General features: G+C 27.3%; 2 protein-coding genes across 2 annotated transcripts; one reads left to right on the top strand and one right to left on the bottom strand.

The window, feature by feature from the left end:
- The first annotated feature begins 369 nt into the window (after positions 1-369).
- LOC122500955 (facilitated trehalose transporter Tret1-like) lies at positions 370-14,768 on the top strand. The gene is made up of 3 exons (XM_043610136.1): positions 370-839; positions 10,589-11,367; positions 13,227-14,768. The coding sequence occupies exons 1-3, from the start codon at positions 776-778 to the stop codon at positions 13,800-13,802; spliced, it is 1,419 nt and encodes a 472-aa protein (XP_043466071.1). The 5' UTR covers positions 370-775; the 3' UTR covers positions 13,803-14,768.
- Positions 2,693-6,154, bottom strand: LOC122500957. The gene is made up of 2 exons (XM_043610137.1): positions 4,634-6,154; positions 2,693-2,825 (listed from the first exon to the last, which is right to left on the bottom strand). Coding segments are annotated over exons 1-2 (1,335 nt in total). The 5' UTR covers positions 5,968-6,154; the 3' UTR covers positions 2,693-2,824.
- Positions 14,769-15,171: the final 403 nt, after the last annotated feature.

Raw genomic sequence — 15,171 nt, forward strand, 5'->3', positions numbered from 1 at the left:
AAATCATCTACACTTGTACAAAAATAAAAATTCCAAAGAGATAAATAAAATAGACGAAAATTTTGTTTTAAAATAATTTTGAAAAAAAATAAATACAGAATTTTTAAAAACATGAAAAAATTGAAAAGAATAAAAAACTTATTTAATTTAAAAAAAAAAATTTATATGATTTGTCAATCAGAAAAGAAATTGAATTTAAAAGTGACCTTCTAAACTTGTATTTTACTATTATGAACACAAATTTATGAAAAACAAGCACGTAATAGATAACAAAACAAATTTATGTTTTAATAATTATGTAAAAGATAGTACATACATTCGATTCTGTAGAATATTTTCTTTACATTTTTGAAGAAAGAGTGGGAAAAAATGTACTTGTGCGTGCAAGGAAAAACATGAAATAATATATTATTTAAAACAAATAATTTTTTTAATCTAAATAAGTGCGGAAATAAAGCAACTTGCAAAAAAATTATACTACAATTATTCTTTTACAAAAAAAAGATAAATAAATAAAAAACAAATTATTAAACCAATTGAAGATAAAGTCATAAAATATTTTAGTTTAAAATGTCAAGTCAACATTGTCTATAAATATCGATATCTATAAATTATTATTGATAAAATTAAAAACCCAAACACAAAATTAAAGCATAGAAAAATTATAAATTAAAAACTAAAAAAAGTGAATATAAAATAAATATCTATATAAATGAAAATAAGCCATAAGTTCAAACTATATTGTAAATTAGAAATATAAAACAAGTACAAAAAAATGCCTTCAAGAATATTTTACAAAAGTTCCCAAGCTTCGTCTCAGATTTTAGTGGCACTGACAGGTAAAATTTTCAAACATAGCAAAAAAATTCCAGTAACAAGAAATTCAATTGATACAAAATAGAGAAAAAGAAGATAAATTGTATTTAATTAACAATTTGTTTTGAATTTTAAAATAAATAAAGTAATAATTTTTGTAATTTTTATAATTTTGAATCTAAAATAATTTAATTTTTGGAAAGAATTTTATTCAAATATTTGAAAACAATTGAATTCTTGGGAAGAATTTTATTAGAAATTTTGAAAATTAAATTGTTTTCAAGAATTTAATAAATTAAAATTTATTATGTTAAAAATAATTGAATTTCTTGCAACGCAGTTTATTAAAATTCTTTAAAAATAATTGAATTCTTTCGAGAAATTTTATTAAAATTATATTGAATATTCTTTGAATTCCTGGGAAAATTGAACGATTGAACGAACTTACCTAAAGTGAAGTTCAATCATAATTGTATAAGCCGCCTCGTCCTCTAGATCACACAGGTAGTACCGTGGTATTATACGTTCCGCCACAATAATTTCAAAGTTAAAAACTTTTAGCGCCTCCAACAGGTGGCGTCCTATTATCTAGCCCTCTGCTCGTCATTACATTTGAAAGTTTAGCAAAACAGTTGCAATAAAAATCATGACCGGGTAAATTAACAACTTTTGTTTATGGGAGTGGTGGGTTTGATCTAGAGGACGAGGCGGCTTATACAATTATGATTGAACTTCACTTTAGGTAAGTTCGTTCAATCGTTCAATTGTACTTCGCCGCCTCGTCCTCTAGATCACACAGGTAGATTTTTAAAGTGAATAATGATTTTTCTGTTTTGCGTTTTTGTTGAATTAAACATATAATTTTTATTAATTATATTTTAGAAACAATGTTGTAAGAATACGAAATATATAAATACGAAACAGTTCGTTTGATTATTTAAACATTATTATAGTGATAAAATAAAAGGATTTTTTTTTTTTTTTTTTTCTTTTTTTTTTTAATTTCTAATGACTGCTTCTGCGAAAGAAGCCTCACTTACAATGGGACGGTTATAAAACCGTGCAAACGTTGAAGAATTCGCTGTCCAACCAGCTGCTTTGCAAATTAAGTCGACGTTTACACCTCGACGGGCAGCGGTTGACGTTGACGCATGCCTAGTGCTATAAGCGGTGTATGTCTCCGTATCTATACCACTGGCTTGTAGAGTGTCCCTAATCCAGCGACTGACTGTTTGAGCAGTTGCAGGTCGATGCGGTTTATTGACGGTAATGAGTAGTTTTCCATTTTCCTGGTTGCCTTGTCTAAGTGCCTTGGTTACTTGGATATATTCTCGAAGCGTGGTAGCGGCGCATATTTCAGGTTTATCTGTGAAGGTCGGGATTTGTAGACAAGGTTGGTAGCCATTTCTCCTCGTCGTTTTTATTCGTGCGGGGATTTTTATTGTAATAGGCTCTGTTCTCAGATTAATGTCTTGTAGTTCAATCAGCGTTAGAGTTTGGATTCTTTGTGCAGTACACAAGGCAAGTATTGTAACCAGTTTTTTCGTTAATTTTTCGAGTGTAAGATTGTTAATAGGATAAAAAGATGAGAGGTAATCCAGCACCGGCTTCGGGTCCCAGGTGGTATTATATTTTGCTTTCTGCGGCTTTAGGACAGCAATACCCTTGAAGAATCTTTTAATACTTGCGTTATTTCCAAGCTCATTGCCCATAAGAAGTGAGAGAGCTGCTCTATGTACATTTAGAGTACTGTAGGATTTTGTGCTCTCGTTAATTTTCGTAAAATACTTTAGGCATTCTGACGTCGAACAATGAAACGGGCTGCAGCGATTGTCTCGACAATGTTCCCACCATAGATGGATCGGTTTTGCATACTGCTTCATGGTTTTCTCCGTGATTGATTTCGCCATTATCTCTGCAGCCTCCTCTGTCGCACCTCTGCTTTTGAAACCGTCCCTGATAAGCGAGCTGCTACCAGGGAAAGGCTGTGGTGAAGCGGATGTAGATCTCTGTGAGGGGAAGAAAGAAGTTTTTTACTTGGCTTGAAAGTAATAATTTCTGATACGACTAAAGACATGAATAATGGGTACCAAGGCTGGGTAGGCCACCTTGGTACCACAACCACGCCTTCGGCTTGGTCGATTTTTATTTTTTGAAGGGTTCGCAAGATAAGTGCGAAAGGAGGGAATGCATAGAAAAGCTGATCTCGCCAATCCATAGTGAAAGCGTCGACAAGTATGGAGTCTGGATCTCGTCTCCAGGACACATACTTCCTACATTTGGCATTGACTCTAGACGCAAACAGATCTATATTAAATGGCCCTAATTCTCTTTCTAATTTTTTGAATGACCTATCTGACAGTTCCCATTCCGTTTCTTCAGGAAGGATACGTGACTGTTCATCTGCATCTACGTTGGCTTTTGACGGTAGATAAGACGCGTAGACCCATATGTCTCTTTTCTCGCACCACTTCCAGATTTCACTGGCAAGATAGGTTAACTTAGGGTATTTAATCCCACCCATTCTATTTACATAGGCAATGGACGTCGTGTTGTCCATACGAAGGAGGATTTCACACTCAGAATAATTTTTGGCGAAGCATTTTAACCCTAGAAACGCGGCCATCAATTCTAATGCGTTAATATGGAGTTCCTGCTCCTTTTTGCTCCACAGACCGTTAGCCACTTTTCCATCGCAGAACGTGCCCCAACCTGTTAGCGAAGCGTCTGTGAAAATTTCAATTGCAAATTTAGATTCTCTGATTGGGTTGGTTGATGTTTTTACGTTAAGAGACCACCACTGCAAATCAGGTTGAATCAGGTTAGGGAGGGAAATGGTAGCATTAAAATTATTACCGCAATTTCCTAAAGCTAAATATTTCTCGCGTTCTAACCTTTTGGTGTAGAGCCACCCGTATTTGATTCCCGGGCAGGCAGCCACCAATGTTCCGAGAAATTGAGCTAACTCCTTTATTTTGCAGGTCTTTTTACCTAAAAAGATTTGAATTTTTTGATCTATTGATACTCGTTTTTTATCTGTTAGTCGAACACAAAATGCTTCACTATCTATAACGAAACCTAAAAACGTGCATATTCTTGAAGGTTTGAGTTGACTCTTCTCGCTTATAACGAACCCCAGTTTGTTAAGAAGAGATCGAACTATCGTGACGTTTTTCCCACATTGCTTCTCAGTCTCAGCGATGATTAGTATATCATCCAAGTAGATGACTAAGACAATGCCCTGGTTTCTTAGTACTTGTACCACCGGCTTTAATAGTTTTGTAAAAACCAGTGGTGCTGTACAAAGCCCAAAAGGTAAGCAACTAAATTCGTAAGTGACCCCCTGAAAACGAAATCTGAGAAATTTTTTATGTTCTTTTATTATTGGTATCATAAGATAAGCATCTTTGATATCAATCACCGACATGAAACAATTTCTACTTACTAGCCGCAAGGCTGTTTTAAGGTCCTCGATCTTAAAGTGAGTTGCTGTGATGAATTTGTTCAGTTTCTTAAGGTTTAAAATAAATCGGTCATCGCCGTTAGATTTTTGCCTTAAGAAAAAAGAAGATAAAAATTCACCTTCGCACGGGTCGCATGGGAAAACAGCACCTATTTCTTGCATGTGGGAAATGGCTTTTACCATCCTGACACATTCTTCAACGGAAAGTTGAGGTTCTGTTGGTTTAAACAACTGCGTCGGAGTGCTATCAAAAAGTATACTGTAACCCTGAACGCATTTCAGTATGGAGGGATCGAGTGTCAGCTTTTCCCATTCGCTAATAAAATATTTTATTCGACCTGCTTTATAACTTACCACTGGGTCCTTTGACGACGATATGGCTGGTTGCGTGGTGTCCTCGATTCTTGCCCCCTCTTCCTCAAATTCGTGTTCGGATAGTTCTTCTTGGAGGAGGGGGTTTTGTAGTTTAAATTGCTCTTATTTTTTGGCGGCCCCGCAAACTTCTCCTTGTTGTTCACGTAACTTTTACTTGAACTTTGGTTGGATTTGGTGATGTCTTTCGCGGACTTCTCCACTTCCTTCGCAGACTTAAGTTTCTCCGATAAGTTTTCGCCAAAAAGATAAGTGTCCACTGGCGTTACATCGGCTATTTGTTTTAACAAGATGCTAAACGTCGGCACTATAAATGACCTCCGCGTCATCGACAGGCCATGCTGGATATCGGTCAATATTCTGCCGATGTCACACAATGTCGAAAATATGCTCACCAATGTAGCGGCGTCAAGATCTTTAGATTCTTTTTTAATTTGTAGCACTACTGTTAATACTTGACCTAAGGCACTAATCGCAGCACCGAGTTTGTTTTGAGCTGTCACTTGGTGTTGATCCTTTTTTAAGGCTGTCACTCCCATACCAGATTTTATTTCCTGGTTCAGCTGAGGCGCTCCCATCAGCAAACAGTTTTCTGGTAGCTGATATTTTTTTATTAGCGCTTTAGAGGCATCTGGCGGCAATCCAAATTGTAATATTTTTATCCACAGATCAGCAACAGTGTTATGTATCGGTTCGCTGGGATGCGCGTCCTCTGGCGCGCCCTCCCCTAACAACATTAGCATTGAGTTTTCAGCTGTTACCGACAGAGAACTGGCGTCTTTTTTGGCCACGTTTTCGCCGCCATCTTGATTTGTTTTTTGATGTGAACGGTGCGAATTTTTTGACGAATTTCCTGATGGGGTTATGGATCGAGAACGGGAAAAACTTCTGGATCGCGAGCGACTTCCTGAAACTGTGCTTGGGTTATCTCTAGGACTAACCTCTCGCTGTTTCTTGCCGGGACTGAAGTACGGCGTCCCTCGCGGGGTACGTTCTTTACTTCGCCTTCCGGGCGATCTGGACTCTCGGTCTCGAGATCGTTTGTCGTGTCCGTCTTTTTTCCTGTAAGGGAGAGGAGATTTGCCTCTCGGGCTATGCCTCTTGTTTGATCTTACCGTTTTAGGCGACACTGATCGTGAACTGGCTGATGACGATGAACTCGCGCGAGTGCGTGATCGAGCACGCTTGAGTTTCTTAAGTTCTTTTTTCGCCTTCTTTATTTTTCGATCGATGTTTTTCGATGAGCTCCTTTTCCTCTTCTTATGATGACGACGGTCACTCTCGGATGATGAATTTTCTCCTGACGATGAACTCATTTTTCTTTTAACAACGAGAGACGCGATGTTGCAAGGAACGCACAATACAACGTAATGACGAGCAGAGGGCTAGATAATAGGACGCCACCTGTTGGAGGCGCTAAAAGTTTTTAACTTTGAAATTATTGTGGCGGAACGTATAATACCACGGTACTACCTGTGTGATCTAGAGGACGAGGCGGCGAAGTACAATTTTTATCAATTATGAAAATAATTGAATTCTTATTAAGAAACTAGCCAAATTATCCGCGCGCAAGCGCGCGGGAATGTTGTATTACACTGTTTATTGTAAACAATTTCAAGTCATTTTAATTTAAATAATTTTTAAAGAAATACTTATTATGACACATAACTGAAAAACTAATTAGAATTAAATTTTCAAATTATATTATATTTCTAAACTTTAAAGTACATAAAAAAACTTTAACAAATTTTGATACTAATTTCAAATTTTACATCAGATTTTCAAAATTGAAAATAATTAAACTTTCTTGTACGAGGTAAATTGAATTTCGTAAAAATTGATATTTGACACCTAAATTAAAAATAATCTTCAACTTTCTGAACAGAGAATATAAATTATATTTTTTTTAAAAGAATTTCCACTATTTTAAATTTGCTAATTTTCAAAAAAATTTCGAAAAAATCAATTATTTAACAAAATTTTATGCAATTTATTTTTCACAATAATTCAATTACTTTCACTAATAATAAAATTTTTTATGAAAAATCAATTTAAAAAAAAATTTTGATTAAATTCTAAGCAAGAATTTAATTATTTTCATAAATAATAAAACTCATCGAAGAATTTCAATTATTTTCATTACTATTTTAAATTAATAATCGAAAAATTCAGTTATTTTCACAAATAAAGTTTTCACACAAGAATTCAATTATTTTAAATAATAAAATTTTCATAATATTTATTATATTTCGAAAAAATAATTATTTAAAACAATGTTTATAAAATTCTACTAAAGAATTCACCTACTTTCAAAAATAATAAAATTTTTTACAAAAATCCAATACTTTTTAAATATTTTAATAAGCTTTTCCACAATAATTCAATTATTTTCAAAAATAATAAAATTCTTTTCTGTAATTCAATTATTTTTGAGAATTATAATAAAATTCTATTCAAATTAAAAACTATTCAATTATTTTCATAAATAATAAAATTTATAGCAGGATTTCAATTATTTTTAATACAATTGAATTGCTCAAAAATTTAATTATTCTTAAAAACTTAATTTCAATTCCTCGACAAAAATTAATTATTTAAAAAAATGTTTTTTTTAAATTCTATGGAAGAATTGAATAATTATTTTCAAAAATTTAATAAAATTGTTCGGATGAAATTAATTGTTTTAAATACAATTTTAATTAAATTTTTTTGAAATAATTCAATTTTTTAAAATTTTAATAACATTTTTTCTAAGAATTCAATTATTTACACAAATAATTTTTCCAAAGAATTCAATTATTAAAGATAAATAAAAAAATTACTCCCGAAAATTCAATTATTTTGAGGTATTTTAATAAAATTTTTTTAAAAATTCAATTATTTTCATAAAGAACAATACTATTCATCACAATAATTCAATTATTTTTAAAAATAATAAATTTCTTCTTGAAAATTCCATTATTTTAAAAAGTTCTAGTAAATCGTTTGCAAGAATTCAATTATTTTCATAAATAATAAAATGTTTTTTAGAAATTTAATTATTTTCAACAAAATTTAATCAAATAAATTTGTCCTGAAAACATTCTAAGTTAAAAAAATTTAATAAAATTTCCCACAGACATTCAATTATTGACAAATTTTTTAATAGAATTCTTTGTAAAATTTAATTATCTTTAAACAATTTTCGCAATTCAATGATTTTCAATATCTACTATTTTCATAAAATTTCCAAATAGAATTCAATTATTTAAAAAATGGTTTGTAAAAATCCAATTCTTTTCATGAATAATAAAAATTTTAATCAATTCAATTATTTAAATTAGAATTTGCAAAAAATTATTTGAAAGAAATGACTTATTTAAAAATTTTTATAAAATTCTTCGCAAGAATTAAATTATTTTAAATTTCATGAATAATAAAATTCGTAGCAGAAATTCAATTTATAAGCAGGATAAGAAAAAAGTAAATATTTTTGATGAAAATTAGGAAAAAGTCAGGAAAATAAAAAATATGGAATGGAATTTTTGTCAATTTTGTGAAGTGAATAAAACGAGTTTTTTTCGTTTTTTTTTTTGACATTAAAAAAAATAAAAATAACCCACAAAAATTAATATTCAAAACAAACAAATGAATGCAGATAATTTGCTAACGGAAAGGAAACTTACGATTATTATAATGTATACGAGCACAAATAACGCGCGCTAAAGCGCGCGTGAAGTTTCTTGTTTCACTTTTAACATATATATAACAATAATGTAATTTTTACATTACATGTCACATGAAAATTAATGAAAGCGTGAATGCCAATGAGACGATAATGAAAAATATGTTCATTACATTATTTTTGACTTATTAATTATCAAAAATAAAATACATTTAATTATAATTAATTATTTATTTGTTATTTGGTTTCTAATAGTTTTCTAGTCAAAATTAATTAATATTATTTTCATATCATTAACATTCAAAAATTCAATTATTCAAAAGAATTCTACACAAAATCACTATTTTTCTAAATTTATTCAGGGAAATCAGGAAAAAGCCAGAAAATTTTGTCAAAAGTGCTGGAATAATATTCAATTTCAAGAATTCATAAGAAAATTCTGAATGTTATTCTTGAGCATTGAAAAGATTTTATATATTTCAAACTCTTCCTGTCTTTAACAATAATTAGACTTTACAGATTTAAAATTAATTTTCTTAAATAATTTAATTTTTAAAAAACTATCGAGAATAAATTATTTTTTATTAATTATTTTGGAATAATTTTTTATTTAAAAATTAAAAAAATAATTGAATTTTATGAAATTTGTATTTAAAATTTTTTTATAAATAATATAAATAAGTAGTAAATGTCACGCCTGCCAAACAAAGTATTTAATTTATTATTATTATTATTATCATTACTCAAAAGAAATTCGATTATCTTTACAAAATTTCAATAAAAAATTCTTCGAAAAATTTATGAAAAATTACAAAAATGTTATCTTTTGAAATTATTACAGGTGACAGCTAAAAAAACGCGCGTGTAGTTTCTCCTAGTATTAATAATAATGCCTATTAACAATAAAAACTGGTACTTAATCACTTAACTACTTAATCACAAAAAATAATTAAAAAATTTTTAAAAATTTCGTTAAAAATTGAAATTTACAAAATATATCACTGCTTTGCTAACTTTGCATAAAATTTCATATTTGTGCCTTCAAAAAATGAATTTAAAAATGTTTTGATAAAATTCTTTATCAGACTTAAATTTTAAGAAATTTTAATTATTCAATAAGTTATTTATTTTTGCATTCAAATTATTGAATTCTCTAATAAAAATTTATTTCAAAATGAATTTCAGTTAAAGTTCTACATAATAATTAAATATTAAAAGCATTATAGCATGAATTTTAAGAAATAATTAAATTTTAAAATGGTTCCAAATCAAATTCTTTAAAAATTTGTATTTTTCATACTTATAACTAACAATTCTGTAGAATTAATTATTTTAAAAAAGTTTAATTGAATTTTTTTCTGAAATTATTTGAAATATTTCTTTTTTTATTCGTATTTAGTTGAAGAATTTCTGAATAATTTCAATTTCGTAAACAAATGGATTTTAAAATTCTCAAAGAACTTTTTTTAAAAATTATTAAAAATAATTTATTCCTGTGGGAAAATAATAATGATTAAAATTTATTTAGAAAAGAAGTAATTGATGTTTTTAAATAATTTTAGAATTAAAGAAATTCGTAAATAAATGTAATGGAACATTTTTTGGAGTATCTAATCATTTTTAGAGAGAATCAGAATATTCTTTAGAGTCAAGGAAGAAGTCAAAATTTTGTTAAGTAATAAAGTTTTTTATATTAAAAAAAAGAAAATATTTTACAGGAATTACATTTGTTAATTTTCTAAAATGTTTGTTACAAAATGCTAATTTTTTAGAATCAAAGGAAATAATGACTAGTATAATAATATTAATAATTTTTTTAGATTAGTAAAAATATTTTTGAATTATTTGAGAAATAAAAATAATATTATTAAATCAAAAAAAATAAAAACAAAATAAAGAATAGTATATTTCGTAACGAGTGCGAGCAGTTGGCAATTTTTGAATGAGCACTTTTTTTGGAACGAACTGGTGGCGAAGCGAAATTAAAATTTTTGGAATTGAAATATTTCTTTCGAAGAATTTTATTATTTATGAAAATAATTAAATATTTTCGAAGTATTTATTTAACTTTTCTAAAAATAATTAAATTCTTGAGAATAATTTTATTAATTATGAAAATAATAAAATTGAATTATTTACAAGAATTTGATTAAAAGTATTAAAAATATTGAAAAAGTAGACTTTTAATATTTAGTTTAATTTTAGCATCGGTGCCAGAAATAAAATTAATTATATTAAATATTAAATTTCATTACCCGTATTTCTTTTTTCAGCCACAATTTCAATGATAATACTTGGCACAAATATTGGATGGACATCGCCAATAATTCCAAATTTATTAAACTCATCATCAGATTCACCTCTACAATTATCGAGTGCAAATGCCGCTTGGGTCACATCATTCCTCATGCTCGGCTCACTTCCAGGATGCATTATTGCCTCACTTATTGTCGATCGTATTGGTCGTAAGATAAGTTTACTTCTTACAAATATTCCCCTAATGATTGGATGGATTTTAATTCTAATTTCCCATGAACCACATACGCTCTTCATTGCGCGTTTCATCAGTGGAATTGGAATGGGAAGTGTCTATACATTGTGTCCAATATATATCGGTGAAATTGCCGACAAAAATATTCGTGGTACACTAGGTTCATTTTTAAAGTTAATGATGCATTTCGGTGAACTTTATAGTCACGCAATTGGACCCTATGTCTCCTATACAATAATGGGCTATTGTTGTGCAATTATTCCGATAATATTTTTCATCACTTTCATTTGGATGCCTGAATCACCGTATTATCTTCTGGTGAAGAATAGAAAAAATGATGCGCTGAATAGTCTTCGATTTTTGAGACACTATGGAGATGATAATAAATTATTTGAAGAACTGGAACAAATAAATGAAACTGTCATTCAGGATTTGTCGAATAAAAGAAAATTTTGGTATCTTTTTCGTACCTCTGGGAATAAGAAGGCTGTTATCATTTGTTTTGGTCTGCAGTTGATTCTTCAGTTCAGTGGATTAGCCGCTATTGAATCTTATACTCAGGTTTGCTTTTCTTCTTTCTAAAAAAAAATAAGAAATTATTATTTATTTTATCTTTGAGAAATAATTATTAACTGTTTTTAGTATTTGAAAAATAATTATTTCTAAAATTAGATTTAAATTATAATTTATTATAATATTTATTTCGATTCCCAGAAGAGGGGATTTCACTTTATTAATTAAAGTATTTTTTGTATTCTTTTTTTTATTTTTACAGTCTTAACTTTTCAAATATTATATACAGGCCTCGGATCGACTTTAAGATGCAAAACAATAATAATAATATATAATAATAACAATTAATTTAATTATTTTCTACAATTTTTAACCAAAATTATTAAAAACTTTAATAATTTTTTTATTTAATTTTAATTCCACATCAGCTTTAATTTAAATTTATTTGGAAAAGTCAATTATTTCCCTAACATTTTTTTTTTTCAAAAACAAGATTATTTTTAAAAAATTGGAATAAAATTCTCCGAAATATAGAATTTATTTCAAATAAAACTTTGATTGACGAAATTTTAATTTTTTTGACAAGTTTTGAATTTATTACTTTCGGACATTCAATTATGTATCTTCAAAAAAGTTGTAAATAAAATTTTTCAAAATTCTAATTTTTCCAGAATTCTTAAATTTAATAATTCAATAATCTTATTAAATAAATATTTTAATACTTATAGTAATATATTTTTCCACCTGAGTTAAAATTTAAAAAACTTTCAAACCTTTTTGAAAATTAATTAATTCTAAAAAAATATAATTCTGTATTTCTTCTAAAAATTTAATTATTTTCTAGAATTTTTCAATTGGATAGATATTATAATAATTCCAATTAATTTATAAGTTATAAAAAAATTACTAATAATTAACTAATTTTAAACAAATTTAAACTGACATTTTTCAAACAAAACTAAGTTGTGTAGGGTTTTTAATTGAAATTATTAAAAATTCAAATCTTCAAAAATCTCAATTTATACCTTTTGAAATTCAATTATTTCTAAAATTTTCTACCACTTTTTTTGTAAACTTTTCTAATATTTAATTATTTTCTAAAATTGTTAACACATATTTTTCTCTAATTCAATTATTTTTGATAATTTTCATTTCTTTCTTTGAGAATTAAATTATTATGCAAAAAAAAGTGAAAGAAATTTCACTTAAAATACAATTTATTTTCTTATTTTCCAATTGGATAGATATTGTAATAATTCCAAAAAAAATTACTAATAAATAACTAATTTCAAAAAAATTTTGAATTAAAATTTTTCAAAAAAACTAAATTGATTAGAAATTTTTGATTGAAATTATTCAAAATTCATAGCTTCAAAAATTTTAATTCAAAAACCTTTTGAAATTCAATTATTTCTTAAAAATTTCTACTACTTTTCTTGTAGACTCTTCTAATATTCCATTATTTTCTAAAATTTTTAACTTATATTTTTCTCTACTCCAATTATTTTTGATAATTTTCATTTTTTTCTTCAAGAATTAAATTATTCAAAAAAAGTGAAAGAATTTTTCCTGAAAATACAATTTGAAATTCAATTGTTTTCAATTAAATTTTATAAAATTTCAATTATTCAAAAATTATTCAATTAATAGTATTTTTAAAAATTCAACTAATTTCTTATTGAAATTTTTCGGAAAACTAAATTGTTTAGAATTTTGAAGTTTTTGTTCCTAAATATTTTTACTACAAATCTTAAAATATTCAATTATTTTACAGAATTTTTAATTAAAATCTTTTCGTAAATTAACGATATTATCCAAGGCCTGTACATATTTAATTAAAGAAAAAATTTACAAAAAATAAATTGAAAATACCTTTTTTTTTGTTTTTGAAAACAAAATGTTGACAGAAAATAATGGACGAGGCAGAAACACAATTATCAGCGTCAATCGAGGTGATAATTCTCAATATTTTCCAAATAATTGCCGGAATATTTTCGGCGATTCTTGTCGATAAAATTGGACGTCGACCATTATTGATAAATACAACATTTCTCGCTGGTTGTTCATTGTTGATTAGCAGCATTTTCTTTTATCTTAAAAATCAATTAAAATTAGATATGAAACCATATGGTTATATTTTAGTAATTTCAATAATATTCTATGAATTTATAATTTCAGTTGGTTTAAATCCACTCACATATATGATGTTAGGGGAATTATTTTCCACCGATATTAAAGGTTTTGCTGTTTGCTCGGCAAATATTTGGGGCGGTCTTGTAGCATTTAGTGTGACAAAATTATTTCAAGTCATTTCCGATTCATCGGGAGTGGAAATTTCATTTCTATGGTTCTCTATGTCGTGTTTTATTGGAGTTGTATTTATTATTTACTGTGTTCCCGAGACTAAAGGCAAAACATTTGCTGAAATTCAAGGTGAATTAAATTCAATTAACGGGGAAAAATCTATCAATAGTAAAAGTTGAATTTCAATTTTTAGTAATCACTTAAAAAATGTTAACAATATTTTAAGTGATTAATTAAAAATAATTAATTTATAATAATCAATTAAAATTGATGTTCAATTTTAAAACGGAAATTTCAAGACTGTTTAGCGAAATAATTCTCGTATTGGAAATCGAATTTTTTCTATTACTAAATGATCTCTTCTAAATGACAATTGAATTAGAATTATAATTTTAGACTGTTTTTTTATTTTCGTACTTGTACATTTTTTTCAATAATCTCATTTGGATTACGTAAGTATATATAATATGTTTAAATACAGAATAGCGTTTTTAGATTTTTAGAAAAGATATGGATTTTTTTTTACTAAAGGCGAAGAGTTTAGACAGATATGTACTTAAAGCTGAAAATTCATTTGATACAATGTTCGTTTTTTAAATCTCACTTTTACACATGTTTCGAAATAAAGGCGCTAAACAATTTCTGTCAATAATTAATAAAACGGAAATTATTTTTAGCGAAACTATTTATGTGCTTACAGTTAAGCAAAAAATAAAAGATGAAAATTATAATTAAATTATAACAGTAACTTTTTCTTTTTCTCCTTTAAGCATCTATATATAATTAAACTGAAAATTAAAAAAAATTAGAAATTTAGAAATTGAATCTCAAAAGAACAGAAATACAATTTCCCTTTTTTATTAATTATTGACAGGAATTGCTAGGCACTTGAAGTTTTTTTCATTTATCGCTTATTTGCTGTAAACTATGGCTTGAAAAAGATTTTTTTTTTAAATTAAAAAAGAGCTTTACGAATTGAACAGCAATGATAGCAATGAAAAAGTTAATACTGCCTTTCTAAATTTAAATACATGTATATTTTTTACAACTCGGTGCCGACTATATTTTCTTATCTTAGAAATTAAATTGTACGTATCTATTAAATTGTTTCTTTTTTTTTTTAAATATTATTGTGACAAAATACTTAGAATGATAAATATGCACAATTTCAAACGATAGATTTTATGATTAAAACAATTAGATAAAAACGAGTATCTATCCTCTATTGCTGAATTAACATTTTGTAAAATTGTTCCTATGAACGAGAAAGCAATATTAATAACATTTTGTTACAATATTATATTTGATTTCATGTAAAGAGCACTAAGTTGATTTTTGACATTTTCAATTCATAAATAATTATAAAAGTATTAATAAATTAATTTTCTACAGTTTAGATGAATTTCAATTCTATTTGATTCCTTTTGGTAATTAAAGCAAATATATATTTATATGTTTCATGGAGATTTACAATTTACAGGAACGAAAATTCCTCGATATTTTTTTTTTACTTTAAAATACACAATTCGAGAGTATTAATAATTTAAT

This window comes from Leptopilina heterotoma, unplaced genomic scaffold (assembly GCF_015476425.1).
Source record: "Leptopilina heterotoma isolate Lh14 unplaced genomic scaffold, ASM1547642v1 Lhet_192, whole genome shotgun sequence".
Lineage (NCBI taxonomy): Eukaryota > Metazoa > Arthropoda > Insecta > Hymenoptera > Figitidae > Leptopilina > Leptopilina heterotoma.